This window comes from Peromyscus californicus, unplaced genomic scaffold (genome assembly GCF_007827085.1).
Source record: "Peromyscus californicus insignis strain IS unplaced genomic scaffold, ASM782708v3 Scaffold_22__1_contigs__length_63687245, whole genome shotgun sequence".
In the NCBI taxonomy this organism is placed as follows: domain Eukaryota; kingdom Metazoa; phylum Chordata; class Mammalia; order Rodentia; family Cricetidae; genus Peromyscus; species Peromyscus californicus.
In genome coordinates this window covers 39,953,220-39,976,445 of record NW_026294525.1, presented here as the reverse complement: position 1 = coordinate 39,976,445, position 23,226 = coordinate 39,953,220, and the positions used below count along the sequence as shown (strand labels likewise).

Here is a 23,226-nt window from a genome sequence, read left to right as displayed (position 1 = left end):
TAGCTAAGTGATATAGAATAAGTGGTACAAATATTCAGTATAAGAAATCCTTTAAACTAGAAAATAAAGTATGGGCTCTTGAAACAGATCTGTACACAGTAATGCTTATGGTACAGTTTTAATTCATAAAATATCCTTTAAGTATTTCAATTTAAAATATGAAAATACTGTATGCAAAGTAAACACTCTAATTAATGAAGTCTGAATAGATTTTGGCCATAAAGTGGCACTTTCTCTTCACAGAAATAAAAGTCATATAATTTTTTGACTACCCAGAGGCTAGTGCACATCAATGTATTGCTCAAATAGAATGCAATTACACAAAGAATGTTTTAGGATAAAATGGTAAATACGGTCTTAGATATTCAAAAGGTTAAAATGTTAATCAGGGGCACCATTGGTGAGATGATTTAAATAAGATTTTAAAAGTAACTTTTGATAGATATTAGCAATAATATTGCCAGACTTCCTTTTAAAAAAGAAAAACTATGGAGATGCATGCTTCAAGTTCATGAACTCAATTTTGTGGAAATGATAGCAAGGTGGACTACTACCTTTAAAAACAGATTTCATAACCTGTATTTGAAGTGGTACTCAAAGAAGAAAAAATTAGAAAGAATTCACATCATATCCTCTCATTGATTTTTGTGCCAAATTCCCATCACTCCTAATGGTAGTTCTGAAATGGATGAATGATTGGAGTGCTTTGAAATGAGATTTAAGACCCAAGTGAGGCCACAAGTGAATCAAACCTTCAGAATAATGATTTTCAGGAGAGTAAGTGAATTATGAGTGTTTAGAAGTAGCCTACCTGAAAGTTGATATGTTGCTAATCTCCAGTATTTTAACCTCTGGAAAGCTTTCTATGACTCCTAAAGAATTGTTTCTGCACTTGAGATCCACTTGAGCAAGTCAAGACGTGCGGCTGCAGATAGTGCTGAGCCAACCTGCTGGGTGTCTTACCACTGAATGTGTGAGTTTAAAGAGACAGGACTCACATTTCTAGGATATTCATCACATGTTTAAAAAATAGAGAATTTTAGATGAAACGTGAATTTTCTTTTTTCTATCAAGGAAAATGGAGAAAATACAAATTCAAGAAGCAATATGAGTTCACAGTTAAAATATGAATCTCATGGTTTTTTTTTTTTAAAGAATTAGTAGGAGTTCTGAACTTTAATTCACTTTATAATCCTGACAATAAAGCTTGGTAGAATTTTTAATCAGACGAAAATGATAACGTAAACACTAATTTAGTAATTTCATTATCCTTTTTAATGTTTTCTCGTTCACACTGTCAAATTTTCCATATAAAAATTAAGCAAGGCTCAAGTGCTATGGAAATGCATGCCGAGTGTCCAACTAGAAAACAAGAAACAATTGGAAAGTAATCAGAAGGTTATCTTCCTGAAAGCATGTTTCTCGCCTTTGTCACAAATCACACTAAACTGTACCTTTCATTTTCTATTCAAATTTGCTACAGAAGCTACACAAAGCCAACAGGCAGAAAACAGAGAGGGCATAAAATTGCCTTCCTTGACAGCTGGTCAAGATAAATTCGAAGGACACAGTGTGTAATCTGAGATTATTTAATGTTTGAGAAGCACATAAAGACGACAGGAGCAAGCTATTGATGTTCTTGAAAAAAATGAGAGGTAAATGTTACTGAGCAGTTTGGCGTGGGCTTCACTTCTGGAAACTTGGCACTTCGGCACTGGAGCTACTGTTAGAGAAGTGGGGCTACTGTTTGTGCTTCCTCTTAAATCCTAGTTGTTTTGATTATTTTGATTGCCGTATATACTCATGTTCAAAAGAAGTAGGGGTCCGACTGCACAGTCCATGTGGCTCTGCGCTGTAAAGCAGAATATGGAACAGCTTGTACCAGGGTTCCAAAGATGGCTTCACAATCTGCGTATGGAAGACTGAATCAGAAGCCTCCCGGCAGAAGTCACATAACCTCAGTATGCCTTATTGATCACTTGAAGACACTGCCAACTGCACTTGCCCCTTTTTGTTACTGTGAAGGACCAGCAATATAAGGCTTGCCAAGAGTCTCTAGGGAGACAGGCCTAGGTTGCACATTGATATCAGCAGAGCACTGCATTTTCATGACATAAAAGCATTGCGATTTTGCATTTCAGCATGGGATGTGGTTTGTGAAATACAATGTGTTTCTTCAATATCTGGAGAGCAACGAAGAGATATACTAGTATATACTATTAGTGGCATTATGTGCATTCCTAAAATACACTGAATACATATTCACAATCTCATATTAGAATGAGCTTTGTCCATTGGACTATAAAACTTATGAAAATAAGAATTTTCTAAAAAATCTCTTGAAAATATCCTTGTACAGGTATAGTTGAAAAGGTTATAAATATCTGTCTTCTTATGCAACTAGTATTTGTAGAATGTATATGTATCATATGGAGAGTTGGGATGAATTAATTATGGTTTCCTCTAAGCATGTAAAAACTAAAAGATATTAATAGGAAATGTAATTTATGGAAACATAATTTATGGAAAGAGTCAATAATGACCTATGTTAAAATAGTCATATATATCTCATCAATGTATGTGGTATTTCTGACACAAAATAAATCATATATTGTTAGAAGAACACAGAGTCTAGATATGTGAGACACATATGAAATCACTAACCCTTTTTAAAGGAAGAGAGTTACTTTTGTAACAAACTAAAACCTGATTCTCCTCCAAATTCAGTTAAAGTCTCATATTTACATTAATATCATTTTCCATGTCATTTGGTAGGGGATGATGAAATTATAGAAGACATTTTGGTAACTTTATCTAGTGAGATAGGAATACATAAGTAGCTATATTTAATCTTATTTTATACAATATATTTTGATCATACTCTTTGTCTTCCCTCAACTACTCCCAGATTCTCCATAGCTCTCTCTCTACCTACCCAACTTCATGTTGTTTTTCTCTCTTTCTTTATCTCTCTAAAAAATAACAAAACAAACAAAACCAAAAATAAATATTGGGTGTTTTTTTCTCTAATGCTGGGAACAGAATGAAGACCAGTTCTTCATCACCAACCATAAGAACATTGGCCATTCAGATCACACACAATTCATGATTGTGAGAGGTGACAGAAACCCTCCATGCCTCAGTTTTCGGGAAAACAGTGAAAGACATTATTTTCCTACTATAAAGTTGTGAGTAGAGCCTATAGTGGCTCTGAAGTCTACCATAGAGAATCAGCTACAAGATGTAGAGAGACTCAGTATCAACCACAGTGTGGACCAATGGAGCAAATGGTTCTTAGATCCAGATGTGTGCCTGGCCTTTCTAGATACAGGGGTGTATACTGATAACTTAAGTTTTATTTTGGTGTTTCTGCTGTTAGCCATCACAAGTTTTGACTGAGATACTTGCCTCTGTTAAGGAAATAAGATTCTTCTTCATCTTGTACCATGATAATAGATCAATCAGAACATTCTGAATCCCTGAACTTTTATAAAAATGACTCTTAGGTTTGAAAGGAAGTATTAGATTTCTGTTTTGTTTTTCAAGTGGCTGAACTGCCATGGTCTTAAAGTGAAAAGAATTTCTTTGGAGAGTTGCAAAGTCAATTTCTATAATTGAAGTGCTCCTAGAAACACCTAGAAACAGCTCACTGGGGATCTGACCAAGGGAGAAGGAGAGCTGCCCTTGCTACTCTGGTCTGAAAGGGTGGGTCCCCAAAAATATTAACTGAAAGCCCTGATCCTAAGGTGGGGGTTTCAGGATACAAGACCCAAACAAGTTATGAGGGGAAGATGTCCCTTAGAAAAGAGGCTCGTCCATTGCAGCAAGTGAGCTTGCAATGGAATGGCAGTTTACCCTACGGAAGCAGGAAGATGCTTCTACCTATGAAGAGTATGGTGTGCTGTTTGCAAACCAATTTTTTAGAATATCCTTTAATGTATTTAGTCAGTATGTTCTTTCTGGAATATAGTAGATATGTTCTTGTATTTTAGCAGTTGAAGTCCAGTTTCCCCTACCTCTTGAGATTCTTGTTTTCATTTTAGCTATTGTTTATTATTGGAAGTTTAGTTTTTCTACAGTTAACTTAAAAACAATGACGAGTATATAATTCAGTGTTTTGGAGCAAAAAACTCAGTGCCTTGTGTTTCTGTGATCTTTAAAAATGAGTGTTATTCTTATTTTGAGTGTTACAGGTCTTGTAGAAAAATACAATGAGAAAAGCAAAGCTATAACCTACTAGGAACATGATAATTATAGTTCCTATTAGGTGCAACATTTTTATACAGTAAACCACAATTCATACTTATTAGATAAAAACAATACCATAACTGTTGATCAGGGAATTTTTTTTTTTTTTTTATGGTTTTTCGAGACAGGGTTTCTCTGTGTAGCTTTGCGCCTTTCCTGGAACTCACATGTTAGCCCAGGCTGGCCTCGAACTCACAGAGATCCGCCTGGCTCTGCCTCCTGAGTGCTGGGATTAAAGGCGTGCGCCACCACCGCCCGGGGCGATCAGGGAAATTTTTTAAAGTACCATATTAACCTCAAAATTTCTACATCTAGGAGAATATGCTGTCCATAATATCTTCTTAAGTGAAGTAACAAATGAGACTTTTTTTGATATGAGAAAACGTTGAAAGGAAAGATATGTTGTTGATAGAAGTAAAAAGAAAATGACGAGTCGGAGGCGGGCCCAGTGGGAGAAATGGCTGCCGCGTCTGCTGTCTGCCGGTGGGTGAGCGGTCTCAGCAGGAGAGGCGTGGACTCCGGTTGCAGCGCTTAGGGCATACAGCTCCCACCAGTGGGAGGTAGATTTCGGCTCCGCTGGGCTCGAACAGGAACCTCAGCTTCCGCATCCCACACCCGGGCTCAGGCCCATTGGAACAAAAATCTAAAACTACAGTCTAGCTTTAGGCATCGAATTATGTGGCACTTGAGAAATGTAATGCTTTCCTGACGGCAATCCTGCAGAGGAAGCATCCTAGCGTGGGCTTTAGGTACCTCCCAGCTCCTCCATGGCCCTCACAATGCTGAATGGACTTCTTATTGAGGACTCAAGCCCGTCTACGGTTCTGCACCAGGTTGGCAAGAACCCTCAGCTATATGCCTTCAACTACCAAAGCTGTTTCATGCAAGATCTCTTTGCTCATTTCCCCGAGGTTTTATTTATACACCGGACCTATAACCCAAGAGGCAAGGTGTTGTACACCTTCCTGGTAGACGGACCCCGGGTACAGCTTGAGGGGCCTCTTGCCCGAGCAGTGTACTTTGCTATCCCTACCAATGAAGATGCCAAAGGCCTGGCCCAGATGTTCCAGGTGTTCAAAAAGTTTAACCCAGCATGGGAAAGAGTCTGTACCATCCTGGTGGATCCCCACTTCCTCCTGCTGCCCACCCTGACCATGGAGTTCCCCGCAGCTGAGGTCTTGCTCTCAGCCTTCCACATCTGTAAGTTCCTCCAGGGTAAATTCTATCAACTGTCCCTAGAGCAGCCTGTACAAAGTGTCCTCCTGTCCTCCCTGCAGAGCACGATGTGCTCAGCCACAGCTGGCAACCTGAGGAAGCTGTACACACTCCTGAGCAGCTGCATCCCCTCCAGCAGGCTGCCTGAGCTCCACTCACACTGGTTGCTCAATGACCGCATCTGGCTGGCCCACCGCTGGAGAAGCCGAGCCCAGAGCAACCGATACTTCCAGAGCCTGGAGGTCACAGCCCACATCCTCAGTCAGTTTTTTGGCACCACTCCATTTGAGAAACAAGGCATGGCATCCGTGTTCCGATACATGCAGCAGAACCCTTCTGACAAAGCAAGCTTCAGCCTGGCCGTGACTCCCGAGGACACTCACACTCCTCCAGATGCCAGCCTTGAAAACCCCAGCACAGAGCAGTTGGTGGAAGCCCGTATCCAGCACTCCCTCAATGCCATCTGCACGGGGCCAGCAGCCCAACTCTGCCTAGGTGAGCTTGCTGTGGTCCAGAAATCCATGCACCTCATTGGCTCCGGCTCAGAAAAAGTGAACATACAGATTCTGGAGGATACGCACAATGTCCAGCCCCAGTCCCCGGCCAGCTGCAGCTGCTACTTTAACCAAGCCTTCCACCTGCCCTGCCGCCACATCCTGGCCATGCTCAGTGCCCGCCACCAGGTCCTCCAGCCTGACATGCTGCAGGCTCAGTGGGCCTCAGGCTGCGCCACCAGTCTCGACAGCATCCTGGGAAGCAAGTGGAGTGCCACCCTGGATAAGCACCTGGCCGTGACTCTCCTCACTGAGGAGGTAGGTCAGCTCTTACAGCACTGTAGCAAGGAGGAATTTGAGCGTCGCTATAGCACCCTTAGGGAACTGGCCGACAGCTGGATCGGCCCTTACGAGCAGGTACAGCTCTGACCACACATACAGACCCAGTACTGGGAACTGAACCCAGAGCAGTCCATACGTCAGGCAGACACTCTGCCACTGCCTCTTTTTATCTCTTATTCTGAGACAGCCTCTCATTAGATTGCCCAGGCTGGCCTGAAACTCTCTACATAGCTGAGACTGGCCTTGAACTCCTGATCCTCTATCTCTTGAGTGCTGACCACTGCCTCTTTGGTTTTTTTCGGGTTTTTTTTGTTTGTTTGGTTTTGGTTTTGGTTTTTCGAGACAGGGTTTCTCTGTGTAGTTTTGGTGCCTGTCCTGGATATCGCTCTGCAGACCAGGCTGGCCTCGAACTCACAGAGATCTGCCTGGCTCTGCTTCCCGAGTGCTGGGATTAAAGTCTAAAGTCGTGCGCCACCACCGCCCAGCTCTACTGCCTCTTTTTCAGATACTCTCACTAGGTTGCCCAGGCTAGTCTTGAACTCATTCTATAGACAGGCTGCCTTTGAACTTGTGAGCCTCCTAACTAGCCTCCTGAGTACGTGGGATTATAGGCCTGTCTTACAGGCCCAACTTCTGATTATGTTGACGCCCTGAAATGTTCATGTACATATGTTCATTCACATCTACTCCGCTACCCACACAGTTATGCTTCCTTCAGAAGTCTCCTGCCCTACCCCAGCCTTCTATCTAGAATGTGTCAAGCTCCATAAAACAAATAATGTTGTCTGTTAAGAGCTCAGTAGTAAATATTGTGGGCTTTGGTCGAATATGGTCTCTGTCATACATTCTGGCTTAGGTTTTGACAACTTTTCTATAAGGGAAGGGTACAGCTCAAGACATTTCTGAAAACAAGTGATTCCTTGAGAGAGATGGTGGGTGATGAGGTTGAAGGTTCAGTGTTGGTAACTACTGCCCCAGTCATGAGATGCTTCTCCTGATGCTAGCTAGCCCTGGAGCCTTCCCACAAAGGAAGAGGCTGCTGTGCTGACTCGGCCAGGCTTCCCAGTTTTTCCCATCCCACCATGGGGTCAATAAAGCGAATGTTGTACCCCACAAAAAAAAAAAAAAAAGAAAAAAAAAGAAAATGACTATTCAGGTCTATCTCATAGGAGCTGAAAATTGTAGGTGGTCTGGTTATTATAGACAACTAGTTTGGGGACTGTAAACATATGTAGATCAGTGATAAATTTCTCACCAATGAAGTGCAAGTCCTTATATTTGATCTTGAGCACTTATAAAATAATAAAAACAAAAAAACTAATGAGATTTTAAAAGGAGTATATGCAAAGTCGTTGACTAAGAAGCATACATTATTATTAAGCAGAAGCACTCTTTTCCAGAGAGCCAGTGAGAATTGATAACTAAGGCATCATTAAGGTTATACAATCTTCAAAGGGGTTACAGGTAGGAGAGGTTTCTAAAACCAGATGGGGCAGAGTACGTGCATAAAAAAAAAATGCATTGATGATCAATTTACAAAAATGTGAGGGCTCGGTGTCTTAGTCAACTCTGTGTGAAATAATAAGAACCATAGACTTAAACATACACTACATTTTCCCTCTCTTCTGGAGGTTGGTGTTCTGATGCCATGATAGGATTATTGTAAGATATCCAATCCTGGCTGGCAGCAGTCTGACTTCCCAAGGTGTCTTCAAATGACAGACAAGAAAAAAAAAAAACACCTCTAAGTGTCTGTTGCTATAAAAACAATAATTGTACTATTAAATATCCCACCCTAATTACTTCTTCTAAACCTAGTTACCTCCCAACCACCTGATTCCCTTGACCTAGTAACATCAGTTGAAGATTAGGACTTGAGCCTGTGACTAAACAGGGGAAAGATGCACTTCTGTACATAGGATGAATCATTCACTTTGATTTTCTTTTTAAAATGTTGTTAAAACTACTAAAATATTTTAAGCCTAACTAGGATAACTATTTGAATAGAACTGCATCTTTCATGTTAAAAATAACAATAATCATGACTGGTGCCCCTTTCTATATGCCCTGAAGCCCAAAATCAAACTGTTAGTGGGCACTATACATAATAACAGGCTAGGGATTTGGAAATTAACCAATATGACCCATGAGAAGTCCAGTACATACAAATCTGGCTCCTTTTAGGCAATTGATCTGTGACTACAGAAGTCTCAGATGAGAAGATGAGTATTTCGGTATATATCAGATGTTTGGGAATCTATAGAAAGTCTTCCAAATTCCACGGATTTCATTTCACAGAGTCAGGAGCAGATTTGCTCTTGTTGTTGCTGTTCTTGGCAAACTCATTTGAATAGTATGAATGCATAATCATTTTCTTTGATGAATTAATTTTCTAGTACTTTCTTTTGACACCTTTTCTTTCTCAGTCAAATTTGCACAAATGAGTTTTCTTCACAGAGCCCCAGCAGTCATCTAGCTAAATGTCCATTGCTGTTGAATTGCAAACCCATAGAAAGGAAACAAAACAAAAAATCCTTGAGTAATGACATTTTATTTCACTTAGAAATAAATCCAAGCCGAAAGTTTCAAACCCATTAGCTTTTTGTATTTCTTTTTACTCTCATGTGTGTGTGTGGGTTTTTTGTTGTTGTTGTTGTTTATTTTTCCTAAAGACATTTTCATAGAAACACACTCTTCCTTAAGAATGACGTATACCTTGCTCCCTTTAGGCCTGTAGAGTCACATAACATTGAGAATTCATAACAGGGGTTCTTTATATCCAATGTGAGGATGTTGCCCCTCCAAGCATGTGAAACATCCACACTCTTTCCTTATTAATGAATTCTTCACCAATAAAGTCTTCCTAAAACTTCTGTTCCAAACTGAATTTGCAGGAAATGTTGATATGATGACTTCTACCAACTGCCATAAATAACTTTCAGAAACTTAAGGAAATGCAAGAAGTACTTGAAAGCCTATGCTTTTTGTAGGTGACATAAACAGCAAGTTTTCTTCATATGTTCAAATGTAAAGAAATACATAGCGTGCTTCCTATTTATAAGAAAATTTTCGTAGGTTTTCAGAAAAGCATAGTAATTTAAGTTTGAATTTTTTCATATTACATGTAAGTGAAAAAAAGGAGAGTGTATAACTCTTAAGCAATGATATGACAAATTTAATTCTCTCAGGAGCTTTTGTAAAACAATTATAGTAAACCTTTTTCATGCATCTTTAATTATAATATAAAATTTACTATCAGTACCACAAATGATGCTTTCTACAGTTAATCTACAACTAATTCTATTTCTCTATTGGGATTGAAAATAGAACCAGAGGATTTCTAACTGACAAACAAAGTACAATTTAATTCTTTTGAAGGAAATATACTTATTATTGAGCATCATTGTAATAGCATACTATTCACTTGTTTAGTTAAACTGGAACCCAAATCTTCATTGAATTATTTCAAAAGTGTATCTAAAAGTCTAGCCCCAGTCTAGTGATTTTTCTTGATTCAATGAAGAATTTGTAATACGAATTGAAGAGATTTACTGTGAATGTGTGTGTGTGTTATAATTATTTCATCTACAGGAAAAGAAAACAACTTCCTGTGCCTTTCAAGGAACTGTGAATCAGCTTGAAGCTCCTTTATGTATCTCTGAAAGACAAGGAAGATGTTCATGCCCATATTTCAATAAAGCAAACAATTGGATAGGAATAGACACTACACTATGTCAGCTATCTCTAGGAACTCTCCTAGTTGGAAGCAGGTTGCTAATACTGCACACATCTAGGAGAGGGTGCTTAGTTTACTCAAGTCTGATGTGGCAGGAAACTGAAACATGGCTTAATCAATTTTTTTTTTTTTTGGTTTTTTTCAAGACAGCATTTTTCTGTGTAGCTTTGAGCCTTTCCTGGAACTCACTCTGTAGCACAGGCAAACTCACAAATTTCTGCCTGTCTTGCCTCCCGAGTGCTGGGATTAAAGGTGTGCGCCACCACTGCCTTACTGACTTAATCAATTTTTTAAAGTCCTCTCATTATTTGACCTTAAAATGTTGCATGTTGCTCAATCTCCAATATTGCTATCTTCTGTTTATTCAAATAGACCTAAAATTGCTTATAAGTTCTATGGGAGGAAAATATGTAACTCTGTCCCAACTAAAAATAGACATTTCCTGGAGCAATTATAGCTGTTGACACAGAAAAAAATTTAATAAAAAGCGATGATATAAGTCTAATGAGAAATGATTAATTTTTTTCATATGGCTCCCACATTCTTTGTACAATTTCAGCTTTGTCTAGACAGATTAGCAGTTATTTTATTGAGTATTCTAGGAATTATATATTTGCACCTCAATGGAGTAAAACTAAAAGAAAAGGCAGGTACATGTCTTTTATAAACATTAGCAGTGTCTTCTGTCAGGTAGACTAGGGATAGAAATTCTCTTATTGCTAGAGACTAGGAGAAAGAAATGTTCCCCAGATTCAATCCATGGTCAGTTCATGGCCCTGGGACAGATTACATGGAACATTGACATCTTATATCATTTCAATAGCTTTGAATAGGTTTTGTTGAAGGGGGAGAAATGGCAAACTCATACTTATGACATTTAAATTACTCAAAGCAGTTATTTCTATGAAGTGTGCCTTTTTATAAGCTTTTTTTTATTAAGCTTATTCAAGCATTAAACTGTATTAGTATCACCAAGCCATAGCTGACTCCATAAAAACAAGCTTTAGAAATCTGGTTGCCTTCCAGCATGTGTTTGAAGAAAGTATCAAGAAGTCATACCCTGGACAATACAGGTCTAGGCTTATGCTCTGGAAGGTATTTGGCAACCAAAGTCTTTTGCTAATTTCGAGATATATATATAGATGATAGATGATAGATAGATAGATAGATAGATAGATAGATAGATAGATAGATAGATAGATAGAAGATATAGATAGATAGATAGATAGATAGATAGATAGATAGATAGATAGATAGATAGATAGAAACAGACAGACAGACAGATAGATTAGACATCTGGAATATAAAGCATTAAAATTATTTCTCTTTTGATTTCATAACAAAATATAAATTTGTTTTTAAAACATTAAATAATCAAATTTGGATATGAAATATGTTACTTTAGTTTTAAAGGAGCCTCTTTAAAGTTAGAGTGAATTTTTCTCCACATCTCACTGTTAATTGAATATGTCTTCTTTAAAATAGCCTACAGATCATAGAAGGAGCCAGATCATGAAAAGAATGTTTTGCTCAGGTATTTTTCATAAGGAAATCTTAATAGTTAATATTTTAGCCCCCAAATTGGTCACAGTTATATCACTTTAGGCTCATATACCATTCTTGCTACAGGGAAATTAAAATCACACCAGTCAGATCTCTAGAAATGTATTTGATGCCCTGTGTATTTACTCATCATTTCAGAAGACACAGTGACTCCACAAGAGCATGAGGGATGTGCAAAACAGTAAAGGTAGCACTCTAGCTGGGCATGGTGGCACACATCTTTAATCCCAGCACTTGTAAGGCTGAAGCAGGCGGAGCTCTGTGAGTTCGAGGCCAGCCTGGTAAACAAAGTGAATTCCAGAAGAGGAAGGACTGTTACATAGAGAAACCCTGTCTTGGAAAACCAAAAAGTAAAAAAAAGAAAAGAAGCACCCTATAAAGATAGTCCATCAAAACTTAATCATTGGTCATGGCTGATCAGTCATTTGGCAGACGTGAAACGCTGTATCAGTCTGCCAAGACTGCTGTAACAAAACAGCACAGAGTGAGTTCACACAACAGGTCTTTACTGCTTATATACAAAAGCCAGGGGTTGAAAACTCAGTTACCAATGGAGTTCCCCAAGACAGCTTTGTGGTGAGAATTCCTTCTCAGGACATTAACCATATTGGACTGATTCATACTTATCTCATTGTGACTTGATTGCCCCAACAAAGACCCTATCTTGAAGGAAGTTCCCATACCAGAGTACACCATTTAACACAATGAAGCTATAGCTGTAATATTTGGGGATGGGCCCTTTGAAAACTCACTCAATGAATTAGCCTCGGAATTTATAATACAGAAATCCTTTAATGCTGAAAGTTACACCATGAAATTAACAAAAACATTTTAATAATTTTAGTATTATTTAGATAGCCTGTAATTAATATTAAAAGATCAAGTTTACTCAATTAAGAAATAAATCTTGTAGAATTTCAATTTGTAAAATAATCAAATTATATTTTCTTCTAAGATGGTCTGGTAGAACTGGTAAGGTGGCTCATTTGGTTAAAAGTGCTTGCCACCAAATCTGATGGAGAGAGCCAACTGCAAGTGGTCCTCCGACTTCTACACACACACACACACACACACACACTCATGAACTCATGAACATACATATAAGAATATGCCATGGCTCAGTAACAAATATCAGAGTTGGAATAGTAAATGGGGAGCTCTGGTTAGAGTTATTGGCAGATGCCAAGGACATAACTTAATCTCTCCAGAATCTGGTTAGCTTCTGTAAATCAGGAACATAGCCACAAAATGACCATGAGAAGCTAAAAGTGAGAGCAAATAATATTCTTCATTGAAAACAGGAATGCTCAGAGCATTCTACATAATACAAAATTCTTTCTCTGCTAAGGTTTCATGTACAATAAACATCCAGTCATGTAATCAATAGACTATACAACTAATTTTTTGACCTTTGAGGCTCTGTACTCCAGCAAGAGAGAACTCAAGCAATATATAAACCAAAGAACCATATAAAAATTGTGGACATATTGTTAGGCAATCTTGCCGCTCATTATTCATTTTTCCCAATCATATATTCAGACAAATCAAAATCGCTAAGCCCTGAAATCTTCGATTCCTCTATGAGCAGTTTATAGTCTGAGACCAAAAGAAATTCACTGATAATTCATCTCTCCTTTTCTCCCAGTTCAGGACTCAATTTTATTGAAAAACAGCCATAACCACTCTGGTATGAATTATCTTTGGCCCATGTCTATGCTTGCAGGCTAAAGTAACAGAGCTAAATCACCAGACACTTGGACCATGTGATTCCCCAAGCTCAAAATATTGACTACTTGGCACTTCACTGCAACAGTTTGCCAATCCCTGCTCTTGAACCTGGAAGAGGAAGTGACACAGTAGACACTCTAAAAATTATATAAATGACTCTCCAATTGGGAAATAGTAATTTAAGCTAGCATTTTATGACTATTAATCAGACACAGGGCAGGCATATGGTATAGTGAAATGAAAGTGTTCAGATGGGACAAAACTAAATTTAAGTCACACCTTTGCTTCTTAGTAACAGCTGCACCTTGATGCTCACCGATAAAAGCAAAGTAATAAAACTACCCCATAGGGTGACCATAATGAATCAGCTATTCAGGGGCATGACAGGTGCAATAGGTTTTAACTCTCTCCCTGTCTATTACAGACCCCCAATCCTCTTCGATTTATTAATTGATAGCACTAATAAAAATTCATCCATATAAACATGGCTGTTTAAAATGTCTCTCTGAGGGGAAAATTACTTCTGCTCCATCCATTCATCACTCTGCTCTGTTCATAGAATTCAGAAATGCTGAGATAGGGCCACTTCTTCATCCGATGATAATTGGGGTTATATAACTGTGAATGTAAGCCCTGGGGGCCTCAAGGCTCATTTCTTTAAACAGACTTCACATTGTAAAGTATATAACCAATGCTCAACTCATTCACAGCTGTCATTAAAATAAGGCTAGTAGATACAAACTACTTAGAAGTGAATTTCTCCAACTACATTTGGAATATCTAATGGGGAAGACAAGCATTTTCATTCATATAGAACTCATAGTGAGTTTTAATGCATTCACAACCAATTACAAAAAGCCACGCACTGCCATTCTGTTAATTCCTTCCACAATTGAGTATTATTCTTCATTATAAATAGGCATTACATCCCAAAGAGGGTTTTGTTTTTGAAAGGTGTTTATTCTGAGCACACACATTTTTCCCTATTTTAATTAAAGAATGGTGTGAAGATTGGTTATGGTCTCAGTATGCCTATCAAAATCGTTTTAATTTTATGCAGTTGAGTTGTTATACAAATAAAACTGTAGATGTCCTCATGCTTTCACATATTTTGAATATTATCTACATGAAGAATAATAGACAGAAGGAAGCCCTTGGTAATTCAAATCTCAGCTTTTTCAAGAACCCTTGGATACAGCCTTGAGGAGGAATTCAGTGTCTGCGCCACATGCTTCCAGGAAATGGTTCCTCACTGATCTCAGCTGTACCATAGTCTGTTGTAATTGCTTGAGAAAGTAGGAGCTATCTTCTGGGAATTGTACCTAGTTTGTCTAAATTACTATAAACTCTCTGCCTGTATACACACACACACACACACACACACACACACACACACACACACACACACACACACTTTGTCCTGAATACCAAGCAAATATTATTGATGTGTGCCAAGTCCTGTGAGGCACCCCATCGTGAATGTTTGGTGATGCTTTTTGTATAATAGATACTATCAAAATGTGCACTTCCTTAGAGGTGAGCCAGACAATGTCCTCTGTGTCATTAGTTCCAAGTTGTCAATCCAAGACGTCACCCCATAGGACCAATGATCACAGCAACTGAAGGTGTTAGCCTGTAAAGAAAGACAGTCTCTGAATAGTAAGTAAGATCTCCAAAAGGAGTAAGAAATCGGAGATGTGGAAATCCTTTTCTGGAAAGGGTACTTGGGTTGGGTTTGTGGACGGGAGAAACTTAGCTTTAGCTAATGACAACTGGAATGAATGGGTCTTGAGTGCTCTCAGTGGCAGTGATAAGGAGGGCAGGAAGTATTGTGGGTACTAAAAAAAAATAATGTATATCTTGAAAAGACACCTGTGTTGATGGTTGTCCTCAATTATTCAGTTTCTTAAGTTTTCTCTTGGTAGAGGCACGTGGTGGAGGAAACTTCTGAATTTTGTGTTAAGGCATCTTAACAACTCTAGCTATAGAATAGGGCTAAGGAAGTACAGTATTCAATATGTAGACTTCACAAGACTATTTACGTATTATTGAGAGATGATTATAAGCACAAGGATGACTCTGCCATGCAGTTTTGTGCACTACATTTTGGCTCTGGAAAGTAAGATTCTATCTTAGTTCAGCACAACTATAGTCATAGAAAGTATTTATGGTTCTTCCTACAATATTGAAAAGACTCTAATAATCCATTGTTTATATTGTATTTAAATGAGTAACTGAAGTTAATTGGAAAGTTTCAAATACAGAATTTTTTTTTAATTTTTAAAATGTGCTGCATTCACCTAACTTCTCCCCTTATTTTTCTCACACTCTTTATGAGACATACCTAACAGTTTATTTACATTAACAGACATGCCTGCCTAAGAAAATATTTTTGAGATGTAACATAATCAAATGTAAAATCATTTATAATACAATGTGACTATTAACTTTTTTTAATTTTTATTTTTACTTTGCAATACAATTCAGTTCTACATATCAGCCACGGATTCCCTTGTTCTCCCCCGTCCAGTCCCCCTCACTTTTCCCCCAGCCCACCCCCCAAATGAGATGCTAAATGTTTTATATTTTCTTAACTATCCTGTGGAGAAACAATTTCTTAAATTTTAGACAATAAAATGTCTACCTCTGGAAATTCTCAGCAATATGGGCCCATGATTAACCAATATTTTGTGAACAACGTAATAGTTGGCCTTGAAAAAGGTGAAAGGAACTCTGGAGGTGAGGAATAATCAAAGATATCTGCTGAATACTAGCCACATGTTGGTCATAGCCAGAGCTCTGTTCCTAATTCCACAAAGGCTTCCACACTCATGAGAACAAGTTATATTTGAGTCTGTTTTTAAGATGGTTTTAAGTCAAGAGTTTTGAGTTGAACTTTCCCTTTAATTTCTCTAGCTCTGCTGACACCATGAGTTATCATTTATCAAAGCACTGCCAAACAAAGGAGAATGAATGCACCAGCAGAGACAGAGAAAGGCTGAGGTGAATAGGAATCACGTTGCTTTCAATGAACTTCTCTCTCCCTGCAGCTGTGGTGAGTCAGTCTTTGGAAGGCTTTCAAAATGAATCTCATTTCCATATGACTCTGGAATGACAGCTACAGCCCAGGACAAAAGCAAAACACACTGGTATCAAAAGTAAAACATCTTCATGTTTGTGTTACTCACCCTAACAATGACTTCATGCTACTGGAGAGCTGAAGGATAGTGCCTACATTTCATGTAATCATTCAATGTAGACTTACAAAATTATGCAACAATTCTAAATCAAATTTTGATTTTTGGATGGGCTATTTAATTTGAAATCACTTCTAATTTAAATTTCAGATATTTAAGACTCTGATACTTATTATTCTAAGACTAATGTACACTAAATGGTTAGATCAAGAAGCTGTTGAAACCCAATCACAACCATAATACTATTCTCTTGAACTCACTCCATATGGTAGTTTCTAATGTAGCCAGCACAAAAGAAGTTAGGAAGACATTATGGAAAAGAAGGCCTTTATAATTCTATCTAATGTTGTTTTTATGAATTGTAAACCAGAACTAACATCACAGGCACACAATTGGAAGTAGAAAGGGACAACCCAATTTATTATCTCCAAGGCCATTAGGGAAAATGTAAACTCTAGATCTTGTCTTTCCAGGATAACTCATTATGTGTCTTATATTTTACTAACCTTTCAGACCCTAAGTAATGAGGTGGGTTATATTCCTTCCTTCTCAAAGTTTCCCCTCCTGTGTATCTGTTTGCTTACCTTTTTGGTGGCCATAATAACTTAAAGATGTCTTACAAAGACATTTGGTTATTTTACCACATAGATTAATGTATTGTGAATTCAATTCATTAATTTATACATGTTTTGATTTACTGTATCCTTTTACTTTTTGTTTGTAAATATACTATCAAATACACATTGAAAATTGACTATGATCCAGGCATTTTCCCAGTTCATAAGAATGGAAAAATGGACGTGTACCTTGATCTCCCTCAATTTTTAAATAGAATCCTCCAGGATTCTTAAATCTTCTTGAGTAGCATTGTTCATCTTTAACAGATATTAAACCTTTTGCAAAAATTGTAACTAGATACGCCCTTGAATGTTTGTTTGTTTTGAAACATTTTATGAAAGTTGGATTATTCAGAAATAATTATCTTGAAAAAAAACATATCCTAATCAATCTTTATCAAAAGTTTTAAGCCTTCTATCTTATTTTTGAAGGCTACTATCACTGAGTAAATCAACTTTCAATTCTAGTGGCATGGACAGGAGATGGCCTCCTTATCTCCATGAAAAAGAAAAGTGCACTATTACAAATTAGACACTTGAAGTCTGTGGCCCTTCAGTACGAAAAAAATTGACCTTTTCCTAATTTTCTATGAATAAAAATTTCCTAAAAATGGAACTCCTGAGTGTGTGAACAGTTGGGTCTCTGATTCTTGTGCCACCTCTTGGGCTTTTTTCCTTCTGTTCGTTTGCCTTGTTCAACTTCAATATGATGGCTTTTGTTTTATCTTGTCATATTTTATTTTGTTCTGTTTTGTTGTAATCCTTTAGAAGCTGTTCTTTTCTAATAAAAAAAAGAGAGGGAGTGGCACTGTACAGGAGGAGGGGTGGGAGGAACTGGAAGGACTAGAGGGAGGGGAAACTGTAATCAGGATATATTTGTTATGAGAAAAGAATCTCTTTTCAATAAAAGAAAAAATAATCATAAAAAAGGACATGAAAACAGAAAAAAAATTCTTAAACATGTCTTTGCTACCAGAAAAGTAAAATAAAACAAAACTGACATTTAATGAAATTAAGAACAAAATGAAATATATTTTTGGTTATAAGGAATTCACAAAGATTTTGAATCGAGCTGGGGAGTTGACAGAGTGGGTAAAGTGCTTTGTGTCAAACCTGATGATCTGAGTTCCGATCCCTCACATCTCATGTAAAAGCAAACTTCTGTGACCCCACAGTGTCCTAACAGGGGACATAAGGTGGGAACTGGAGACGCAAAAAGCTCATGGGCCAGATAACTTGATAAGGCAGCAGTAAGTAATGTTCTCAAAACAAAGCAACAGGTGAGGACAAACTCCTGAGGTTGTCCTTTGGCCTCCACCCACTTGCTGTAGTATGCACATGTCTACACACACACACACACACACACACACACACACACACACACACACACACACACAGAGGTATGAATGCTCACACACATATACATACACAAATACACATATTCATACACACATACACACACACAATCATGAATGCACACACAGGCAAATACTCACATACATACACACACACACATATACACACACATGTGTGCACACACCTACACATAGACACACATATGCACACACACGCACATATGATACATACATTCACATCAATACACACATGTACACACAAATAGGCATGCACACACATGCACTCACACACACACACAAATATGCACAGACATGCATATGCAAACACACAAACACATACACATACACAAATTATTCAGTGTCTTAAATATAAGCTTTATTGCTTTCAACATAACCAAGCATTAGATATAATTTTATTGGACTCTGAAGAAACATTTTTACTTTAATGTTGTAATCCATTCATGAACATACATCAATTTATCATAACATCCAGTTTACCTCTGACCAAGTACAGTCCTTACTGAATGCAATGAGGCTTTTCTCTTCATTGTCTCTGTTTTCCTATCTAGTTTGTTTACAGTATTTGTTACCTCATGCTTACGTTTGTGTCAGTAAATGTGCATCTTTTCAAAGATTCTATGCTTTCAGTTCTAGGAAATTCTTCTTCTTTTTTTTTTTTTTTTTTGGTTTTTTGAGACAGGGTTTCTCTGTGTAGCTTTGCACCTTTCCTGGGACTCACTTGGTAGTCCAGGCTGGCCTCGAACTCACAGAGATCCGCCTGGCTCTGCCTCCCGAGTGCTGGGATTAAAGGCGTGCGCCACCACCGCCCGGCAGGAAATTCTTCTTTACTAGACAGTGTATATAGAATCTATATGCCTGCTTTTCCAGTCAACATTTTTATACTTTCACTTTAACGAATTTACAAATAAGACTTTACAGAGCTGGATTAAATAAACACTCAAGCCCAAGCCCAGCCTGAGCCTGATCATGGCAGTGAACGTCCACACCGTAAGAACAGTGGTTTTGAAGCCATGGACGTTTTCTTCGGGTTTTAAACTCTCACGATTAATTATGATGTTATGAACTTACTGATTATCATTACAAAATAAGAAAAACTGTAGCATGATTGAAATGAGAAAAACAATTTCCTCATGCCTTCTTTGGCAATTCATGTGTCCCTTTATCTACAACCCATTCTTTTTCTTCACCTAATATTACTCTTTGTCAGTCTCCTTTCCAAATGTCACCCTGCAGCTAGCTTGCAGCTATTTACATGTGTAATTACACACACACACACACACATACACACACACACACACACACACACACACACACACACATATATATATATATATATATAATAAAGTAGGATCATATATGAAAAAGATAATGTGGTCTTTTTCTTTTATTCAGTGAATATTTTAATCCTTTATTTTTATATTTAGTTCTTTAATTCACCTATAATTTACTGTTGTATGTTCAAAATGAGGATTTTTTTTAATTTATCTCCTATATGCATTATGAAGTCCATGAAAATTTATTAAATTTGAGTTTATCCTATTGTGCTATAATAAAACTTCAATTAATTCATTGTGATATATTTAAACACTCATAAATTATTGTATATATAGGATTACTTGCAAAATATAGCTTTGTCTAACCATGGAAACTTATTTCATTGGGGGAGGCAGGGATATTGGGAATTGAACCTCATGCATGCTAGGCATATTCTAGTACTAAGCTATCCCCAACACCTAAAACTTATAATTGTTTCAGCAAATAAAGTTTATAATATTTTTAAATTATAGATTAAGCAAGCTAGCAAATTTGCTTTTAATAAATCTTCAAATATATCTATTAAAATAGAAGTATTTATTTTTATGTCATACACAATCATTTTACACAAATGGTACATGAACCACAGAGTTAAACAACCCCCATCAACATTATTTCTTGAAGCCCTGGTGCTTTTGGGAGTCTCCACGTAGCAGACCAAGTTCCTCTGTTTCTGTAGTTGCCTAAAATGAAAGGGTCTTGATCTGTTTGGGAGGCATCCAGGCAGTGGGACCGGGTCCTGTGCTCATTGCATGAGTTGGCTGTTTGAAACCTGGGGCCTATGCAGGGTCACTTAGCTCGGCCTGAGAGGAGAGGGCTGGACCTGCCTGGACTGAGTCTACCAGGTTGATCTCAGTCCTCGAGGGGAGGCTTTGCCCTGGAGGAGGCGGGAATGGGGGGTGGCCTGGGGAGAATATGAGGGGAGCGGGAGGGGGGAGAACAAGGGAATCCGTGGCTGATATGTAGAACTGAATTGTATTGCAAAAAAAATAAAAGAATTTGAAAAGAAGGCAAAATTTTTTTTAAATGTCAATAAGTTGTTCTTTAAACCAAACTGAACTCAATTACAGTACTGTTGGATTATGGGGATTGAATTATTAATCTATTTTTGTTCATTGTTTCATAATGTGTTTTTGCATCTGTTGTGAGATGTGGTCTTTAAACATTTTAAGCATGCCAGTCAGGAAATAGGAAGCAAACATGACTTATCTACTAAAAAGGACTTACAACAGGGATAACATTGCTATATGGATACAAGCTAAAATAGTTTGTGAATGTTGGAACAAGCTTATGCAGAAACTCTGAAGGAACCCCAAGAATAATAATTTGAAAACTGTGATCATATACATATATGTTTTCTGTGTAGAGAAATTATATTACTGACAAGACTCCTGGGCCTCCAGTTGTGTTAACTGTGTTTAAAGCATGTGCCTCTACTGTGTAGATCCAAGGTTTCCTGCGGAGCCTACAGTTTCTACACATGGATTACGTCTTGGTCTATAAACATACTGAAGGTCTTGTTTCAGCGATCCTTTTTAAATAGATGTATTCATATAAAAATAGGGCAAGATATAAAATGATGTTTATTTTTTATGTTCTAGTATCTTCTAGTTTTATTTATAACTTGTGGAGTTTTTCATTAAGAAAAATTTAAACCCTATTTCTTGCCTACTATATGTTCACTCATGATTTCACAGACTACTGTTACACATATAAGTTCATTAGAGATACATGCATGCTTTTAATGTTTTTCTTTAATTTTTGAGATTATAATATAATTATATAAGCTCTCCCCTCCCTTTCCTCCCTCTAAACTCCTCATTGCTCTATTTCAAATTCATGGCCTCTTATTTCATTAATTATTGTTACATGTATATATATATATATATATATTTATATGTACCTGTACATATGTGCATATATATTTACATATATATATATTCCTAAATATAACCTGATAAGTCTGTATGATGTCATTTATATGTATGTATGTGTATATGTATGCATTTTTCAGAGCTGACCTTTTGATATTAGACAACCCATTGATGTATTCTTCCCTAGAAAAACTATTTCTTCCACTTTCAGTAAACCTTAGTTGTCTACACTTTCAAAATAGCTTTGGGGATGGAGAGATGGTTCAGTGGTTAAGAGCACTGGCTGCTCTTTCAGACAACCCTGAATCTATTCCTGTCACCCACAAGGCAGCTCACAACTGCCTGTAATTCCATGGTCAGGAGATCTGACACCCTCTTTTAGTCATTGCAAGAACTAGGCATGCATGTGGAGCAAAGATATACATACAGGAAAAACACTCACACACATAAAAATAGTTTGTACTAAAAGAAGTAAGGACAAATAAAGGATAACTTTTATTAACTGCATTAAATGAAAATGGTGAAATTGATAAAGAAGACTTAGTGAAACATAATATTGAAATGTACAGAGTTTCAGTACTGATTAATTTAAAATAAAGATAGTAGCAATTATCCTTATAGATTTTTGCAAGAATTAAATAAGATGATGACTGGCAAGTTAATGAGCACAGTATGTATTCTCAGAATGCTTCTGTTATTATCATTATCGATTATCAGACAGTTAATTAGTATGAGTCCCAGCTCACTCTTCTGTAAAAAATAAAAATCAGATTTAAAAAAAAATCTGTGCTTTAAACAGTTGTATTAGTGAAAATGTCTAATAAATTATTTAATTACTTTGGAAAAGTATATATGTCCTCTTTTGCTTCATGTCTCCAGTTTGCTTCATGGATCGAAAGTATTTTTACATGAGAAAATACTGAGGCTGTTAAAATACACACACTATTAGGTCATCATCATGAGGTGTCAGTGAATGGCATCTACTGGGTAAGCATCCCTGTGTTTGTCCACCAGATCAGGAGACAGCATTGTCATGTGTGGTTCAACTCTTCCGTGAATGGCAAGCTCCCTGTACTTTCTCTGATCTGTTTTACACAGAGGACTAATGCCTAATAACACATGAGCAATAATCATTCTGCCTTAACACAACTTAGTTCCCATCAAGTACCCAAACATGGTCTTTGAAACACACAAGTTTGAACAACTTTGATTAACCACAGAAGAATCGCAAGAATAGCAAGCTTAGCAAAAATATATACAAAGAGTTTGTTCCTTTCACAGGAGACAGGAAGAATATTATTCTAGCCAAGTCAGAGTTCTCTTGTGTGGAGTCTTACTTCTCATTTATTCAATGACAAAGGAGTCTCACTCGAACCTGATACCGAACAATGACCCCTACAGTGATCTAGACAGAGGGCTAGAAGCCAACAAGTTCAGGTGCTAGGTGCTTATAATAAAACAGGGTGTAAGGCTACTTTCCTAAGATTACTAAAATTGTAACTTCAAACACTAATAAAAAAAT

At 37.4% G+C, this 23,226-nt stretch overlaps 2 protein-coding genes across 4 annotated transcripts in view; one reads left to right on the top strand and one right to left on the bottom strand.

Annotated features, from left to right (window-relative positions):
• The window catches only part of Trdn (triadin), a 394,997-nt gene that overhangs the window by 322,390 nt on the left and 49,381 nt on the right, over positions 1–23,226 (bottom strand). The window lies entirely within an intron of this gene.
• LOC128118568 (zinc finger SWIM domain-containing protein 1-like) lies at positions 4,738–6,609 on the top strand. The gene has a single exon (XM_052751304.1). The coding sequence runs from the start codon at positions 5,016–5,018 to the stop codon at positions 6,384–6,386; it is 1,371 nt and encodes a 456-aa protein (XP_052607264.1). The 5' UTR covers positions 4,738–5,015; the 3' UTR covers positions 6,387–6,609.